General features: G+C 45.0%; 1 protein-coding gene across 4 annotated transcripts in view; it reads left to right on the top strand.

Annotated features, from left to right (window-relative positions):
• Positions 1 to 5,440, top strand: part of PIKFYVE (phosphoinositide kinase, FYVE-type zinc finger containing) — an 82,061-nt gene extending 76,621 nt beyond the window's left edge. For all 4 annotated transcript variants that reach the window (XM_035138348.3, XM_035138332.3, XM_035138340.3 and 1 more), the window contains one exon: positions 1,065 to 5,440. In XM_035138348.3, the coding sequence (XP_034994239.3) occupies positions 1,065 to 1,180 (116 nt within the window). In that variant the 3' untranslated portion in view covers positions 1,181 to 5,440. The remainder of the gene's footprint in view (positions 1 to 1,064) is intronic.
• Positions 5,441 to 19,678: the final 14,238 nt, after the last annotated feature.

Here is a 19,678-nt window from a genome sequence, read left to right as displayed (position 1 = left end):
GGGATTTGCTTATTATAATTTGTTCCTTGGCTAGCCCTAAATACTTCCTTGGAAGTCTCGCCCAGTCAATGTGACATCATATCCTTTGAGCAGAAGCATAGTGCTTTGAAATGTCATGCTGCTAAAAATGGTTGGATACTTAGCTCTGTTTGATAAAGGTAAAGGTAAAGGGGCCCCTGACCATCAGGTCCAGTCGTGTCCGACTCTGGGGTTGCGGCGCTCATCTCGCTCTATAGGCCGAGGGAGCCGGTGTTTGTCCGCAGACCGCTTCCGGGTCATGTGTCCAGCATGACAAAGCTGCTTCTGGCGAATCAGAGCAGCACACGGAAACGCCGTTTACCTTCCCGCCAGAGCGATCCCTATTTATCTACTTGCACTTTGATGTGCTTTCGAACTGCTAGGTGGGCAGGAGCTGGGACCGAGCAACAGGAGCTCACCCCATTGCAGGGATTCGAACCGCCGATCTTCTGATCAGCAAGCCCTAGACTCTGTGGTTTAACCCACAGTGTTTGATAGAGATGGCAATTATGTAAAGCACAGGAGGTATTCCTTAGGCATGGCCGTTGCCTGTAGCCTAAGAATAAATATGGTCCCAGTTGTCAGGTTTACCACAAAATATGTGCTTATACAGAATAATTAATATGATATGATTGGATCGTTAAAGTGAAAAAATTAATAAAAATTATTTATAAAATAAAATGTGCTTATACGTTCTCTAAATGGGGTGGGGAGCAGAGAGGGAATAATCCTCTGGGGTTTTTGCCCTGCCAATGTGGATTAACAGTCCTCATAACAAGAGGTCTTGCGTTTCGCAGGCCCCTTGTAAAATAGAATCTGAAGACTGGGCGGTACTGAACATTTTGCACTAGCGCAATAGGATTCCCCCTCTCTCCATCACCACATCTGCTCCAGAGGGAAAACCCAGAACAGATTGGGGGGGGGGAATGTTCTGCAATCCCCCACTGGGATACAACCCATAATTTGTGACGTATATGAAAGTTTAGTTATTCCTAAAGTTACCTAAAGTTAATTTCTAAGACAATTTTTTCTCTACCGTGAATTAGGTAAGATGCCAACGGTAGTATCTCCAGAACTGTACCGGACGAGGTTTTGTGAAGCAATGGACAAGTATTTTTTGATGGTGCCAGATCACTGGACAGGGCTGGGCCTGAACTGCTAAGGTAAGGCACCTCCTCGGGGCATGGGATGGGACGCCGCCTTCTAATTAATTAGTAAAGAACTCGAGCGAAGGCTGTCCTTCCACACGTCCAGCCCCCAACTCAGTGTCTTCAATAGCAGCTAAAAGATCTTCAGCCACTGCCTGCAGAAACTGGCGTATCAAAAGAAGCAGGCCTGCACTTTTGGTGCTGGAATGTTAACGCAAAAGGCCGGAGGAGAGTCTTCAGAATCTGAGCGGGACTCTTATCTTTGGAAAGACAAAGGTGCTCCCATCAAATGCATTGGCCCCAAACGAAGCCAGGATGAGCCTTCCACAGATTACGGTCAATCCCATTGGAGTTCCTGATGACGTCTTACACAGAAGGCTCTCGCACCACAGAATAAAGTGTCTTAATAGGAAACAACAGTGGGCATGTTGGCCCCAAATCAGACTGTTGCAGCTTGTTGCAGTGAGGATATTACAGTGTCTTTAAAAAGCATCACAATCATGAGGAGCTCTGTACATCTCTTACGAATGCCGCTGCTGTCATGAGGGTTGGTTTTCTGTTAAGCGTTATTATTGTGTGTTCTCTCTGTTATGCACTGATGTCATTTTGCAGGTTTCCAATGAGCAGTATCAGAGGATTTTATCAGCGTTCCACTCCCATCATCTGAAGCCTTGCTTTTCTTTTAATGGTGTCAAACTTCCAGGCAGTCAAAAATTTTTACTAAAGGGCAGCTTCAGTAATGGCAGCTTGGATTTTAGCGTACAGCGGTAAATAGAACTGCCCTCTTTTCAAATGAAATACACTAGCAAAATAAATTTTCTCCAGAAGATGGTCCTTGTCTAGCTACTGCATTTGTATATTGAAAAGACCTTCTCCCCAATCCACGAGGTACACTTGGTTGTTTTTCGTTAGTACTCCCCCTCCCCCCTTTAAATGGCTGCCTTAAAGAATCAAGTCTGTAGTGTCCGTTCTCCCTGGTTTGGTTTTGTTTTTCATTTCAGCACCATTTTGTAGAACATAATAGGTCTCTCTACTGAGCACACACAGGTTGTATAAACAAACAGCTGAACTTAGATGGTGTGAGTCAGCCATAGGTATGTGGAGATTGGGGTGTTTTTGCTACCTGAGAATAAGCACTTATGATTAGTTGTTTTGTTTTGTTTTTTTGTAAATATGAAACATTTACTTTACTTTTTACATAATAACGGCCAGTAAAAATAAGGGTGTGTTGTAGTTAAGGAGGCACGGCTGTCATTGTCTCTGAACCTTAATGATTGTCTGGAATATTGGTTTGAGTACAGATTGTATGCAATGGCTGAGATTAGTTTATCTTTAGAGTCCCTCTTCTCCCTGCAGCAGGATTCCTCAAACCAAGGATGGAGAGGATTTTGGTCCTCCAGATCTTGTTCCCCTATGACCCCATCCGCTCCAGCTGGCATGGCCAGTGCTCAACCACATTGGGAGTTGTTGTCCCAGCATCCTCTGGGTTTCCCAACCCTTTGGCTACCAACCATTATGAGTGAAAAGTCTATGGCCATAATCTGCCGCACTGCTGCGTTACCTCCCTGCAAAAACCTCCCACTCAATATATGTGACCCCCTGTATCATGTAAAGTGGGTAGAGTTCTCTGTTGAAAGCCAAGAAGACATCTTAAAAGCACATCCATTAAGCCAGCCAGGCATATAGGGTGAGAACGTTGACCTCTGTACATCAGTTAGGAGTTTAGTTCTGGCTTAGCTTGACAGTGAAAGCACAGAGCTGTCATATCTGGGGCTAGCCTGTTACAGCCTTCCCCAAACTGGTCTGCCCCAGATGTTCTGCACTTCCAACACCCATCAGAACCCAGCCAGCATGGCCAATATTCAGGGAGTTGTAGTCCAAAACTCTGGAGGGCATCAGATTGGGGAATTGTGTGGGTTTTCAGTGTACACCTTGGAGGAATGGTTCAACTCTTAATTTGATTTCCAGCCGTTGTATTATTTTGCTTTGTTCAAGTCTGCGGTTGTATGACCTTATATATGAAACCTGATAACCAGTTTCAGTAAATGAGTATTGTAGTTGAGCTTCGGCCACTTTTACATTCCCTATTTCTCTGCTGACCTTCAGCTTTGAGTGCTATGAAAACATTCCTTAATTAAGAAAGATGCTGTCATCCATCCGAGTCTCTAGATTAATTAGCAGTATTAACACAAAGCCGGAATAAATTTTAAATTTGGGGTTGACTTGCTGCTTGAGTTTTCAAGAACAAAGTGGCCTTCGGGGGGGGGGGGGGAGCTGCTTCCAAAATAGTTTTGGTAACTGGCAGGTTTATATGCTATAACTATGGTTTGTTATGGGGTATGTCTCACAAGGGCCAGGCTGTGCGTTGCAGGACAGTTTATTTCATTCATATTTTGATCCTGTTCATATGAGAAGCTCCGGAAGGCTGTGGTATGCTTTTGCTCTCAGAGCTGGGCTGGTAGAAAACTATTTGAACTGATGGAGGGCTGCAAGTTGAGTTGAGTTGAGTTGGAAAGGCATGGCTTTGTCATCTCCCACCCTCTGCATGCTCCATTTCATGTAGAAAAGATTCTACGTCATATGTGAATAGAGCAGAAATGTGTACAAATGATGTCTCGTCTGCTTAATGCTGACCAAGTCAGGTGTGTGTTGCTATTGGCTTAGTGGTTGTGCTGAAGAATCAAATGGCAAGTGCTTTGAGGGCAGGAGGAAGAAGGCAAGCTTCCTTTGATTGCAAAGGCAGGGATATGGCATGTGAGAGGCACTTGATCTAATCACATTGACTTAACCAATGAAAAGCATTTTCACCAGCTCTTCCCGTGTCTAAAAATGTGTGCCAGTTACAACCAGGGCAACTTGCTCTGAGAGAAGAGCAGGATTCCTGGAGCATTTCCCCATTTCCATGATCTTATCCTGACAAGTAACATACTGCTGGTTGTTCGGATGCTGCCTTCGGATAGAGCATTTGTGGGTGTTCAATGGATTTCTTAAAATGCATAGTGAGAGAGAGATTGAGAGGCCTGGTCTGCACAAACAACAGAATGTGATGGTGGAATCCTGAAATAGTATCACCTCAGACTGAAGATGAGATGGTGGCGGTCTAACTTCACAGCATGTCCATGTTAAAAAAAAAAAAAACACCCTGCAGGGAGAAAACGTAACACGCCAAGGAAAGAGGTCCAGCTCATCTTCTCTCCCCGGTGTAATGGGTTTTTTATTTACATACATTGAAAACGTGATCCCTGACCTATAGCATTGTTCACTCTGTTGTATGCATAAGCAGACACTTGCACACAGAGTCTGTAATGAATATCTCTCTAGGACGAAGGTTGGTAACTAGCACAATCATTGCCGGCTAAGGATGGACAAGCAGCTGAAACTTGACAGCCTCTTTTTGTAACGTTCACTAAGAAGTGATGGGCTGGGGTTTTGTATCATCATAGGAACATACTAAAATCAAAGCAGCTGAGTTTGGCTAGGTTAGCTTAGCTTTTTTCTAAATTGGCCTTTCCATTTCAAGTTCTCCAATACTGACCATCTGCATTTCCTATATGTAGAGTGTTCTTAAATAGTTCCTTTTACACATTTAACTTCTATTGCTGCAAGGAACAGGCCTGAAACTTTTAGTGCCAAGCACCTGAAACTTGGTGGGTTATTATGAAATTCCTGGCCTGGTTTTTTTTTGGGGGGGGGGGTAAAAAATCAGGTGCTAGCACAGCAGTATTTTCTAGAAGCATTTATGTTGTACAGTGTTCATGTTTTGGACAGTGCAATAGGTTCCTTTTAATCTTGCCATGTGGATTCCACATATGACTCCGTAAGAGTAAATAACCGTCTACAACTTACTGAGCAGATGTGTTCTGTTAATTGCTGTTTTGTTCGGGGAAATAAGAATGGGCCATTTGATTTTGTTGGAGTTTTTTTGGCCTTTTAATGTTATTGTCTGTATAGTTCAGTCTGTAAATGGCAGGCCATGCTTCTCTGGAATGTACAGAAAATGGCATTGTACTGTATATGAACAGTTGAGGCCAGGGGGAATGTTGCATTGTGTTAAGATGCCACAAAATAAAATGGGGAAGGAGTAGAATCAATACCGCACACTAGTTGTAAACTATACCGAAAGCACTTATTTAATGTATCATAATGTATATATTTGTACCCTACGTTGGTTATGGATGTATTTTTATGATATTGTCATGCTAAACTAATTATGTTGGCTCTTTCATTTACTAAATTGTACATAGACAGAAAATAAAGAGTACCTACTGTATGTACCTTGCTGCTTTTATTTCATTACAGTCTCAGTGTGACAATATGCTTCAGATAGATGGGATTTGGCTTAACTCCTGGGGTGCGAGAACCTGAGTTGTTTGTACAGTCATACCTCCACTTACGTATCCCTCTGGATACGTAAACTTCAGGATGCAAATGCGGCAAACCCGGAAGTATTTTTCCAGGTTTCACCGCATGCGCAGAAGCGCAAAACTGCACCACACACATGGGCAGAAGCGATCCTCCGGTTGCGAATTCCTCGGGATGCGGCCGGACCTCCGGAACAGATCCCGTTTGCAACCGGAGGTACCACTGTATTAACCAGAATGCAGTATTCATTTTTTTAAAATGTACACTTGTAGTTTGTGTGGATGCTGACAGGTACTGTACAGACATGTTAAAATATGAGTCAGTTACTTCTGAGAAAAGTATTTACAGAATGCTTTAAAATGTCAAAATGTATTTCCGTTTGACAGCGAATATGAAGCAGACAGTGATGGTAGCTATAATAAAAACACATGTCAAAATCTTTCTAAGAATCTAGCCTTAAGTGCTTTCCTGACACAAAGTTAATTTTAACTGGTGAAATGATGCATTAAGCCAACCTTCTCCAGTCTGGTGGGAATTGTATTCCAAAACATCTGGAGAGGGCACCAGGTTGGTGAATCCTATATTAGGCATTAGTATACAGACCTCAAATCTATTTTTCTCTAGTATCTATGACAAAAGCAAAGGACACTTGAATTTCACAATCTGTTGCCACCAGCGATGCCATTTCACCCTCTTGTTCTGGCAATCCTTTGTCCCTATTTTTCTCTGAAGTCTTTGTGTCCTCTTTAATTCCACCTTCCATTTCATCCATTCTCTGGTCCGCTTTCATTCACCATTTCATCTGTCTGAGCTCTGATCACTTTTATTTGCTCATCAAACATTTGCTGAAGGATGCCCACAGTCGATGGAACATCCCAACAATGTATTTGCCATACCAAACGCTCTTGATCCTACTAACATTTCACTCTCTGCCTTAAGATCGACTCTGGTGAACAAAGCAAGGGATGTTTGAAGAACTCCATTGCAGATGTGTGGGAAGGCACTACGTCACCCATTATATTTTATACTGTTTTCTTTCATTTCTGTGGTCAAATGTGTAAACATATTCTGGAAATTTACATATTTTTAATGTAAATGTTCATGCATCTGTATGGATTGTTTATGCCACCGGCTCATTTTCTGGACAGCTCACCACTGAGTTTTAGGACTTGACAGTCGATGTTGCCGTAGCTCAGGCATCCCCAAACTCTGGCCCTCCAGATGTTTTGGACTACAATTCCCATCATCCCTGACCACTGGTCCTGTTAGCTAGGGATCGTGGGAGTTGTAGGCCAAAACATCTGGAGGGCCGCAGTTTGGGGGTGCCTGCCATAGCTGCTTGCTATTCACTAATGTGCAAATGTCGAAGTGCCAGGTAATTCTGAGCACAGAAAAACTGTGCTTTGATGCTGGACATTTGATACTTGGAGCCATTCACATGTCTGCAAACTAGCATATTGAATATATAAGTGGATTCTTTCTAATTTACTTTTCTTTGGTGTGCACTAAAAACCCTAACCATTACAGTGGACACTTGGGTTACGTTATCTTTGGGTAACGTAACCTTCAGGTTGCAAATGCAGCAAACCCAGAAGTGGATTTGCCGCACGCGCAGAAGTGCTCTGTGCGCCTTGCGTATGCAGAGAAGTGCTCTACGGCACTGCGTGCATGTGCAGAACCTCCAGTTCTGCACATGCATAGCCTCCAGTTACAAAGATTTCGGGATACGGTTGGGCCTCCGGAACGGATCCTGTTCATAACCAGAGGTACCACTGTGTATTACAAAATCTCAACTTTTCCATTCTGTCCTTAACGTATCTTAAGTCTTGGTGACTGTAATGAAAAATCATTTAAAAAATAATATTGCATCAACATTGGAAACAAAAAGCCAGTGGGAGTTTTATTTACAGACAACTGCTCTAGGGTTCCTAAAGTGGATTTCGAAACAATTGTGGGGAACCTTTGACTCTCCAGATGTTGCTGAACTACAACTCCCAGCAAGACCCCAAAAGTATGGTCAATGGCCAGGGATGATAGGAATTGTAGTTCAGCAACATCCGGTGGGCCACATACCTGTTTTAAAAGAATTATGTGGACCTTGGTGCAGGGACAGAATTGAACTGCAGCATCTCTTTTCAGCCTCAGGCCATAGGATGTAAAGTCTACTGCCAAGATCTGTCCAAAAGGATCCCCATTTTGACTAAAGACCCAAGTACATTGTGGCAGTTTTGGGCACACTTGTACTCTGATTCGCTTCCTCTTCACAGCTGCCTCTGAGCTCTTTTCCCAAGGTCAAGGAGCAGCATAAATGGACCAAGAGTTTTCCATTTTACCTTGAATATGCTTGAGGGTGACCTTTCTTTTCACTTGAATTAGGAAGATTTTCAGGGAAACACGGTATATGTATTCAAAAGCCTCTGATATTGCTTGATCTAAAATACCATTGTCACTCCAAAGTCAAAATCAGAGCCTAGGAAACTTTGCATGCCACCCCTCTGGAAATTCATGTTACAGACACCTTTGAAGTTTGCAGAGACGTCTGCATTAAACATTCATCTTTTGCATTAATAAGGAGTCAACCTTCTGTTGGAATGTATGCCACTAATTAGTTGAATCTATAATGATCTTTCCATCTTAAGAGGTTGGCTTGCCGTTGAAGCAGGGAAATAATTTTACCTAGAGGTAGGAGAAGATTATGACAAAAAAAAAGGAGGTAAGAGCCTTGTGGGTGAAAGGCTTATCGAGTCTGGCATTCTTATTTCCCACTGTGATCCAAAAGATGCCTCTAGGAAATTGGGGGCTAGGCAATATCACTCTCCCTGCTTGCACTTCCAAGCAGCAGGTATTCAGAGGCCCATGGTCTCTCTTTGTGATAACCATCATGCCCAGAAGCCGTTGAGTCTTATTCTCCATGGATCTGCCTAATCGCCTTTTAAAATAATCTGGCGGCCATTGCTACATCTTTGTGGTCACAAATTTCAACTTAACCGTGTTGTGAGGAGATGTACAGCACTTCCTGTCCTAGATCTCCCAACAATTCAGCTTTATTGGATGACTATCCTTTTTCCAGGGACCCAGGTGGTGCTGTGGGTTAAACCACTGAGCCTAGGGCTTGCTGATCAGAAGCTTGGCGGTTCGAATCCCTGTGACGGGGTGAGCTCCCGTTGCTCAGTCCCAGCTCCTGCCAACCTAGCAGTTCGAAAGCACGTCAAAATGCAAGTAGATAAATAGGGAAGGTAAACGGCGTTTCCGTGTGCTGCTCTGGTTCGCCAGAAGCGGCTTTGTCATGCTGGCCACATGACCTGGAAGCTGTACACCGGCTCCCTTGGCCAATAATGCAAGATGAGCGCGCAACCCCAGAGTCGGTCACGACTGGACCTAATGGTCAGGGGGCCCTTTACCTTTATCCTTTTTCCAGACCATACATAATTTAAGACTTTATGATGCCCTTCCCTGCTTTTTTCCCAAAACTAAGAAGTTCTCTCTCTTTTTGAAATATTTTTATTTTATTTTACAAACAAAAAGTTACAACAATACCAAATAGATAACAATATATTGAGATTTCTCTGAATCTCCCGACTTCCCAGTCCTCCCCTCCATGGGTCCAATTGTCAACATCTTCATCTACATATTATTTCAGAATCCATGTATTGTATCTCTTCATATTAACCACAGTGTTGGTTACATTACAAGTGTTATTAAAATCATGCTAATGCTTTTATCTCTTTACAGTGGTCTCCTAGGTAAATTGTAATCCCCCCCCCAATTCTTTCTTAAAGTTTTTGTCATCTTGGTTCCTGAGCTTTCCGGTCAGTTTTGCCATTTCAGCGTACTCCCAACAGTTTAATTTGCCAATCCTCTTTGATAGGGACTTTGTCTTCTTTCCAGCTTTGGGCTAATAAAATCCATGCGACTGTTGTCACGTACATAAGTCTTTTCTGTTCCTTTGGTATGTCGGTACCTATAATTCCTAATAATAAAGCTTATGGTGTGTGTGTGTGTGTGTGTGTGTGTGTGTGTGTGTTTACAAAAGTTATTTTAAACATTTTTTTCAGTTAATTATATATTATTTCCTAGAATGCTTTTATTACCTTACATGATCACCACATATGATAAAAGGTACCTTCTTTCTCTTTACATTTCCAGCAAGTATTTGTACTTGTCTTATACATTTTTGCTAGCTTAAAAGGTAAAGGTAAAGGGACGCCTGACAGTTAAGTCCAGTCACGAACAACTCTGGGGTTGCGGCGCTCATCTCGCTTTACAGGCCAAGGGAGCCGACGTTTGTCCAATCCACCAACAGTTTGTCTGGGTCATGTGGCCAGCATGACTAAACCGCTTCTGGCACAACGGAACACCGACACCAGAGCAGTACCTATTTACCTTCCCGACAGAGCGGTACCTATTAATCTACTTGCACTTTTTGGCGTGCTTTCGAACTGCTAGGTTGCCAGGAGCTGGGACCAAGCAATGGGAGCTCACCCCATCACGGGGATTTGAACCGCTGACCTTTTTATCGGCAAAACCAAGGCTCAGTGGTTTAGACCACAGCGCCACCTGCGTCCCTTTTTGCTAGCTTATTATGGGTCAAATATCACCGGTACATCATTTTCATATAATTTTCTTTCAGCGTACAACAAGCCGTGAATTTTAAGTCAGTTTTCCATAACCTTTCCCAATCTGAAAATTGAATATTATGCCACAGATCTCTCTCCGGCCAGTGTTTCATTACAGATTTAACTTGTTCCTCTTTTGTATGCCACCAAACTAAGAAGTTCTAAACCCTTTTAAATTTTCCCATAAGGGAGACTTCCGGTTGGTTGCGGCACCATCGCAGTTGGAGGTCCGTTCAGCGGAGCGGACCTTGGCACTTTGAAGAAAGGGGGAAATCGCTCCAGCGAAGCGGATTCCCCCGAAAACCCCCAAGTCGAGCGTCTTGGGGCCAGGTCATCTGGCGGGCTCTCCCCCCCCCCCCAGCAAGGCTCTGTTTTGAGCCCCCGAGAGCGGGGGGATCGGAGCTGCGACGCGGCAGACATTAGATTGCTAACTTCAAAGCGCAACGCTGCAGGACTGCGAGGCTACAGCGGCCAATTCTCCCAAAGAATCTGGATTAAAAGTGTGAGTTGAATTCATTGGATTTTATTTTGGACAATTTGGTTAAGGGAAGAGATTTAAAAAACGGGAGTCGGTCTCTACCCACTGAGAAACTAAGAAGCAGTGTTCTAGCCCTAAGCCAGGGAAAAAGGATACAGAGGCTTAAAATCTTCAAGGAAAGACTTTAACTTCCCCACCTAAGGCAGGGTGAAGGGGGGAAGAGTTACTGGAACCAAAAAAACCCTGCAAAATTAAGAGAGAGCTGTGGCACCCCAGGAGAGGCAGCGAGGTGCTAATGAAAGGAAAGTTTGACAGCTGTCAATAATAAAGTTAAATTGGCTTGCGACGGAATGAGAAGAGACAAAAATGTGGAGTTATAAGAACTTTGGAAAATTGTTTTTCAGCCATGTTGGATCCTTTTGTCTTGGAGTTGGAGTCTTCATTGTTCTTTGTCCTCTAATCTCTTTTTTGCCCTTGAGTTGGAAAGAATGTCAACATCCGGAACATCTGCTTTCCAGAGGACAGTGTTAAAACTGCTGGGAGACCTTGCAATCGGGCAGCAAAAATTTAATGCACAGTTAAGAAGCACCAGAGAACAGTATTGTCATGATATTGTACACATTTCTGTCTTTGGTTCCTGCGAAGCATTGTGGGAGAAGCGGGGCTTGATGGGACACTGCCCTGGCTGAGAATCTCAACTTTTGAACTTAAGGAAGAAGCGTTTTTTTCTAAGCTTTCTGACCCTTTTGATGTAGTGGGAATGCTATCACTTTCGAGCTGTAAAAATCTAGCATTCCTGCGATAAGCAATTTAGGGAGGATGGCACTCTGTGAGAAACCTGAGAGTCAGGAAGTTAATTGCTCTCTGGTGTGAGTAATGAGTTAACGAGGGGCACCTGTTTAATATCACTAATTGACAACTGAAGTAAAAGATTGTCCATTGTTGATTGGTCTGTTTGAATGAAAAAATCAATGATGATTGGGTATCTATCTGTAATCCCCACGTGGGACTAAGGTGCGCCTCAAGGGATATAAGCTCCCACTGAGAGAGTGGTCTTTGTTCAACACCATGGGCAGGAATCTCTGTCTGTGATGTTTGTTCCATTTTGCCAGCTGATCGCCGGACGGCTCTAAGTTACTTCTGCCTAAGGGAGAGATGTGACTTTGATTTAAGTTCTCTGAGTAAGTTAGTGACTTTCTTGTTTTTAACTATTGTAACCCCTTTTGTGAGAACTGTTTTTACTTTGTTATATTTTGTAACCTTTTGCTAAACTTGTTTACTTAACTATTCTTATTAATAAATAGTTAAAAAGGATTTCTGTTTAGTTTGTTCTTTCTTGAGCCACAGTGCTAAATCTGGTTCCTTCGCTGCTTGGGTCACCTACCAGACCTGTGTTAAAGTAAGAGTTTGCAATTGCTGGTAAAGGCAATTGCTGGTGGCAGCTACCGAGTGAGTTTAAGTTCGCTGTTAGCCCACCCGGTCATAGCTTAGTCGTCCTAAGGAAGGGGTGCCAGCCCGACTTTGGAAGGAGGTGGGTGGCACCGGGGGAAGGACAGACGAAAGGTGACTGGGGGCTAACATGACAAGTATCAAGAGTTGAAAGAAATCATTCAGAATGGGATTGATAATGGAAAACTAATTCCTGATGACAAAATGCAAGAACACATAGAAGAGGAAGAAGGAATTACTCAACAAGGAGAAGAGAACGATCAGGACATTCATGATAGCCCTGATCTTTTTGAACTGGAAGAACAAGAACTGGAACTGATTTCATGGGAAATGCGGGAAAATGTGAATAGGCAAGGGAGAGAGTTTGTGGAGATGGGGGGGCAAAAAGAGGGGAGGTCAAAACTATGGGTGGCAAAATGGGAGAGAATGGGAGTGGGATAAGGAAATGCTGAATTTTTAAGCAGAGGGAAAAATGGTTATGAAATCTGGACTGTACTACGGAATTGCTGTATCAAATGGGGGAAAGAATCTAGGGGAGAGGAGGAGGTATGGAGTAATTAAGGATAGAGGAAAATATATGGAAATAAAGGAAGGATTAATTACATGAAATTTTTCTTGGGGCAAAGATCAGGCTAGGGAAGAGAAAATATGATATTAGTTGGAAAAAAATGTTTATATGAAGTTAGAAAAATAGATGGGGGTGTAGCTAAACAAAAAATTTAGGTTTAGGTAGATAGTTGGGTGGCTCGCAGCCTTCACTTGTCTCCTCCATTCCGGGACCTCTTGGTGGCAGGGGGGTCCGGGGGGGGATGGAGGGGTAGCGAAAAACCCAATTATAAAAGGGAACATCTTGGCCTGTCCACCGGCCACAGGGTTCTCTTGTGGCCGGAGAGGGGTCGGTGGAGGGGGGACAGGAAAAGCTGGATATGTTGAAGACGAAAAAGGAGATAAAGTTTAGAAATAAGGATTAGCCGTAAGAGTGTTTACGTAAAGAAAATGAGTTGAAATTGGGTTATATGAAACTGTTATGAAGATATAATTTGGTTAAAAATGAAAATCAGTTGGGAGGTATCTGGGGAAGTCACTAAAACAATGTTAAGCAGATTATGAATTTGAAAATGAGTTATGTGTGTTTTTGGTTGTTGTGTCTTTTGTGTTTCATTCAATAATGTTTGTATAGATAGATAATTGGGTGGACACCCGCCTGCATCTCTCCCTATCATACTAGAGCCTCTTGGTGGCAGGGGGGTTCTGGGGGGGAGGGGGGACGGGGACAAACCCGACTGCCCACTTTCCATGGGACTCTCTCGTGGCAGGAGGGGGCTTGTGGAGGGGGGGTTAGAAGGAGGGGGATAATATGTTTTGTATGTATGTTTTATGTAAAATCAATTTATATATATATATATATATATATATATATATATATATATATATATATTCCCATAAGGGACTTTCCATTTTAGTTGCCATTTTATGCACCTGTTAAAGCTCTACCACACCTTCTGGAAGTGTGGCAGTACCGTTCCTAGGGTGACTCCAGATTGTAAACTATTTTGCAAGAGGGATTCAAGCATATACGGAAGATTTGCACTTTTGAAGTGGATCAAAGCGTTCTGTCGACCTAGTGCTAAAAGCCCAACATAAAAAATAAAATTCCTGGACTTTTTGTGGTTTGGAAAGTAATGGAGAAATGTATTGAAAAGCATGTGATGGGTAGCAGGAAGAAGTGTAAACACCTCACAACCAAATCCAGTTGAATGCTCAGTGTCATATGAACCAGTTAAGACAAGTGCTCAGCCAGGACTGGACCCAGGCTAAAGCCACTTCCGCGCCTGCGACGGAGGTGGGGTTGTGGGCTGCCCGACTGTACCATCGCGTAGGGGCTGCGAGTTCAGCCCCTGCGCGATGGAAGGTTCCCGCCTGCGTCACCCCCGGACCGGCCAATGAGGTCGGGCGCGGCGGGGCCACCATCTTTAAAGCACCCCGCAGGCGGGAAAGCGGCCCCCTTTTCATCCTGTTTGCCGGAGTGAACAATTCACCCACCCACCCACCCCTTAATAAGAGGTAAGGGGACGCTGCTATGGACGTGAGTTGGTTGCCTGGTTAGTCAGGGGCCTGGTAGGACTTTTCCCATACTGGGCTAGCCATGATGGGTTTTTCGCCTACCTCGTAGCAAGTCGTCACAACTTAGGTTAGGCGGTTAGGCGTTGGAAATTTGCATAACAATTAGATGGAGGAGGGGTAGGTTACGTCATCAACTGCCCAAATTTGGAGAAGTAATTCCATTAAAGGATTCCGGGGGCGAGGCTTGGTCCTGAGCCGGGAGTTGCCTGGGTCGTAGGGCACGCCCCTTTCGGTGGCCACAGGAGGAGTTCTAGTAGATGTACATCACGGGGCACCTTTCTGGTGGTTAACTTCTCACGGACTCCAACACACGGGTTGGAGTCGGATATATTCTGTTAGGTTCCAACGCCTAAGCCAATTCCGCTCAACATGCATAATTAATAAAGTTGTGGCCTTAACCACCCAATTAAATCTTAAATCTCTGTGTCATGAGTCTTTATTACATGGGAAGGAGGGACATTGCCACACAACCACCATGTAAGCTCTATACAAGCACATCAGGATGAATGCTGGGGAAGCAGGGCGGCTGTAAATTACATTACATAATATGTAATTTACCCTTTTCACAGGTGCCACATGTTTAAATTGAGCTAACTAGGAAGACTTCTGACCCCATAAGCAGAGCTGGATTTAGGTTTGATGAAGCCCTGAGCTACTGAAGGTAATGGGGCCCTTTATATGTCCAGCTGTCCTTTGTCAACAACAAATTGTCACTGTTTTTTGTAATTTATGGACCTAAGGGGTATCTAAGTCCATTTGCACATAACAAAATATGTATTTTATCAAAGTAATATTTATTTTATCTTATATTTTGGAAATGTACATCCAGTTTCCCCCCCCCCTCTAATTTTTTTTGGGGCCCCCAGGAGAGTGGGGCCCTAAGCTACAGCTTGTTTAGCTTATAGGTACATCCGGCACAGCCATAAGTCAAAATATCTCTCTCTCTCTCTCTCTCTCTCTCACACACACACACACACACACACACACACAGAGAGAGAGAGAGAGAGAGAGAGAGAGAGAGAGAGAGAGAGAGAGAGAGAGAGAGAGAGATGGGTGGTAGGATTTTTCCCTGCCCCAGTGCGCAGTCATTTTGCACTTGTTTTGCTCCTGTGCTCCTTTTTCTAGGACTCCTGTGTTGCCCACCTTCTACTCCAGCTTTGCTTGTCTTCGCAGAAACCCACGAACACCCATAGTACCCCTCAAAGGGATGCTGGAGAGGCAGCCTTGGCCATGTGATTTCCAGCGGGCTCCTTGCGGGGGATCCCACGTCTTTACGCGCCTCTCCATGGTGCGCGCTGCCCATTTTATTCCTACCGTCCTCTTAGTCTTATCCCTGACTTGTACGTTTCCTCGGCCAGGACTTTCCTGCTCCCGGACAGGGTTCCCTTTCTTTTCCCAGGACGCTGGCTAAGTGCTAGCAGAGGAAAACCCGCCGCGGGGGAATCCTAAACCTGGATTTCCCGCCTCCCATCTAGGAAAGGGGAAAGCCGGAGAGGCGACGCGCGCATCCGCAGCTGCCGCCTGCTTGCCGGACGCGCGTTCCTGGCGCTCAGCGCACTTAAGCGCCTTTCTGTGGGCAGCATCCTGAACGCACCTGTGCCTCTCCCTTGGCTAGGCTTGGGGCAGCAGCATCATTTTCTTTCGACCGGAGGAGAAAGACTGGAAGGACCCGAAAGCCGCCGCAGCCGGAGGGTCTCGTTTCTTTGCTGCGCCGATTCTTCCCCGCAGTAGAAGAAGAAGCCTAGACCTGCTCGTTGGATCGGGGCTTGGGAGGGACTAGCAACTTGCCTCCGGGGTCCTCCATTTTAGCCGTCGGGTTTCCTCGGCGCTTTCCTTTTATTCGACGTGACTTCTGCGCGGAGCCCAGAAGCGTCTCCAACTTTGCTCTCAGGTGGCGCGCAGGATGCCAGCCTCCTGGGGACTCCTGGCAGTGAGCGGCTGCTTTCTGGCTATGGCTGCATCGGCACAGGTATTATCATTATTACTACTACGATTATTGATTAAATTCCCACACCTCCCGCCACCCGAGGCTCACAGGGCGGTTTACAATATAAAAGCACAAAAAGACATACCAAACAAAAACAACCTCCCGCACCCGACAGACCGCTTAAAAAGATGGCTTCATTAGCCAAAGGTCTGGGTTTTCCAACTTTGCGCACTTTCCCCCATTACTTGCTCAGTCTTGCCCGGCTGCGGGTGGGAAGAGAGGGTACCGACGGTTTGGGTAGTTTCACCTTCCAGATCCGAGCGAGCTTTACCGAATTGAGCGTTTGCAACTTCCAACGGGGCCGGGCATTCACTCCTATCCAAGCAAATGAAATCTGTTCCTCAAGTTGAGCCATGCACAAAGCCATCCTTTGGATTGGAACAGCGCAGGATTCGATCCCTTCCAAGGATGGGACTGTAAGAAAACGCGATAGGAACTTGCTAGACACCCAGCATTAGTTTCCTAGGAAATACAGTACATCCCTCGATGTTTTGCGGTGCTGTTGAATCCTTAAACGGGTCTCGGAATCCTTCTAAATCAGTGTAGTCTGGTTGAAAGTTTGTGGGTTATTTGAAACGCCTCTAGGAGGCGCTCACAGCAATGTTAGTTTTCATTACACTGATTTTCAGCCAAGGAATGGGCTACCGTAACCCCTTTCAGGCAGCAGAATTTGTAAATTGATGCTGTTGGTAAATAGGATTCTGCTAGTTTGAGCGAGATTCCCTGGGAATCTTCTTTTCTATTGCATTGGTGGCGCATCCCGTTTTAGCCAGATGTTCTGGGTTGCTACTGTGGGTCCTCCTCCTCCTCCTCCTCTTCTGAGTCAAGAGTGATTCAGCTCCCTGTTCTGTTGGAAAGGGAGCTAGACTTGCTTTTTTGCTGGAATGCTGGTATTCTGTGCTACACTTTGCCATCTGTGGGTGTTTTTTATTTTATATAAAAAAAAACCCATTAAGTGTAAATCAGTCGAGGATTACCTGTGCACCCATGGTGAGATTTTTTTTCTTTAAAAAGCATTTAAAGAACCATGCAAGCATTAAGATATTCTTGGCTGCTGTTAATGTAAGCAGCTCTATACTGCACTGAGGCTGGTTCAGAATTTGGTGCTTTCTGTCCCACCTGTAGCTTGTCTGGCACGGAATTGGATTGTTGGCTTTGAGGCCAGATTGAAGGAGCCTGGATGTTATGGACTACTCATATGAAAGAAATTTCAGATTTTAATGTGTTTTGAAGGCACTGCTCGCAATTCTGATACCTGAAAAAGTGAATGCGGGGCAGGCATCTTTTAATAAGTGCATTAAGAAAACAGCTTGTAACCTGCAAACACAGGAATATTCATGGTTGCCAGTGAAAGTCTCCCCTGCCCCATCCAAGGGCTGTTCCAAGTTTGTGAAGGATAAATCTCATGCTCCATTTCACACTTAGGGGTCCTGCCCAGTTAACGGCATGAATTGCTGGCTCTGTGGTTAAACCACTGAGCCTAGGGCTTGCTGATCAGAAGGTCGGAGGTTCGAATCCCTGTGACGGGGTGAGCTCCCGTTGCTTGGTCCCAGCTCCTGCCAACCTAGCAGTTCGAAAGCACGTCAAAATGCAAGTAGATAAATAGGAACCGCTACAGCGGGAAGGTAAACGGCGTTTCCATGTGCTGCTCTGGTTTGCCAGAAGCGGCTTTGTCATGCTGGCCACATGACCCAGAAGCTGTACGCCGGCTCCCTTGGCCAATAATGCGAGATGAGCGCGCAACCCCAGAGTCGGTCACGACTGGACCTAATGGTCAGGGGTCCCTTTACCTTTACTTTACCCATAGGGGGGAGAGAGACCCAGAGTCTCATTTAATGCAGCCATGGGGACCTTAGCTATTGATGCTGCTGGCTGGGACCGGTGGGAACAATGTCAGGAAGGCCACAGCAGAGGCTGATTTAGGGGAGTGTGACCGGTTTGGTCGCACTGGGTGTGAAGCCTCTGGGTTGCCGCAACTATTATGTAGAATGGAAGGCAAGAAGCAGGAAGGGGCACCAAATTTGAGGCCCCCAAGGCCCACTGTTGATCTGCAGTGTTAGAAATTAGCCAGGCGGCTTATGTGTTTTGCTACTGGCATGGGTCCAGGAAGTTTGGATGAGCCCTTAGAAACATCCATTTGAAGCAGTATACATATAAAGGGAGAGTCTAAATGACTGAAGAAAGGAGTCTAAATGGAGTCCCCTCCACACCTCATAGAATCACAGAATTGTAGAGTCGGAAGGGACCACAAGGATCATCTAGCCCAACCCCATACTGCACTCCTTCCCCCTCCACCTCCTAGTATGCTGATCCCATTAGAACCAGGCCAGAGTGATATATGAGGGGTCTAGACAAGAGGGGCTCCTGGTTGCCCAGATAAGGGGTGCCTCCCTTTAAGGGAACTGGGTGGCTGAGTTCGCGGTGTGCTTAACTGAATCACACAAGCAGGGAGGCTCCACTGATTTATCATCATGAGAGGCCACGCTCTAGTCTTCCTGGTGGTTATCTTCTCCTTCCAAGTTTCATGAATACAGTAAAACTCACCGCTTGCACATTCCAGAAGCAAAAGGTGTTTTACTCTTATAGTGCGTACTCAGGATCACTCAGCTGATAAATGGGTGCTTCTTCCCCATTAGTGAGTTGATGCTTGAGGGGGATGGAAAGTTCTAATCTAGGTTAGTGATGGAGCGTGAAACCAAGGTAGTTATTTTAGATCAGGCATCCCCAAACTGCGGCCCTCCAGATGTTTTGGCCTACAACTCCCATGATCCCTAGCTAACAGGACCAGTGGTCGGGGAAGATGGGAATTGTAGTCCAAAACATCTGGAGGGCCGAAGTTTGGGGATGCCTGTTTTAGATTAATTCACATCGGACAAAGGTGACATTTTTTGTATGCAGCTAACATATGAATTATGGTGCTGGAGGAGACTCTTGAGAGTCCCATGGACTGCAAGAAGATCAAACCTATCCATTCTGAAGGAAATCAGCCCTGAGTGCTCACTGGAAGGACAGATCGTGAAGCTGAGGCTGCAATACTTTGGCCACCTCATGAGAAGAGAAGACTCCCTGGAAAAGACCCTGATGTTGGGAAAGATTGAGGGCACTAGGAGAAGGGGACGACAGAGGATGAGATGCAGGGGCGTACCCAGGATCAAAACTAGGGGGGCAAGGGGCGGGGCCAAGGCATGGGAGGGGACACAAAGTGGGAATGTGGGCGGGGCTACGGAGCCCAGGTGAAATCAAAATAAACAGTAAAAACTACAGCAAACTGATCACATATTAAAAAATTTTTTTTCAATGCCAGTTAAAACATTACTGAGAGAGAAGCGGGGAGAGGGGGATGAGAAAGAAATAAACCCCCAAAATGCAACAAGGATGGGTAATAATCAAGTCTGAAATGTGTTTGTTTGCATTAGCTATGATGTTTTATAAATGTACAGTTGTAGCTTGGGACTCAAACGGCTTGGCTCACCATACTAGAATCTGGAGGGGGGAA

This window comes from Zootoca vivipara, chromosome 1 (genome assembly GCF_965207765.1).
Source record: "Zootoca vivipara chromosome 1, rZooViv2.hap1.1, whole genome shotgun sequence".
NCBI lineage: Eukaryota > Metazoa > Chordata > Lepidosauria > Squamata > Lacertidae > Zootoca > Zootoca vivipara.
This window is presented reverse-complemented; position numbering and strand designations above follow the sequence as displayed.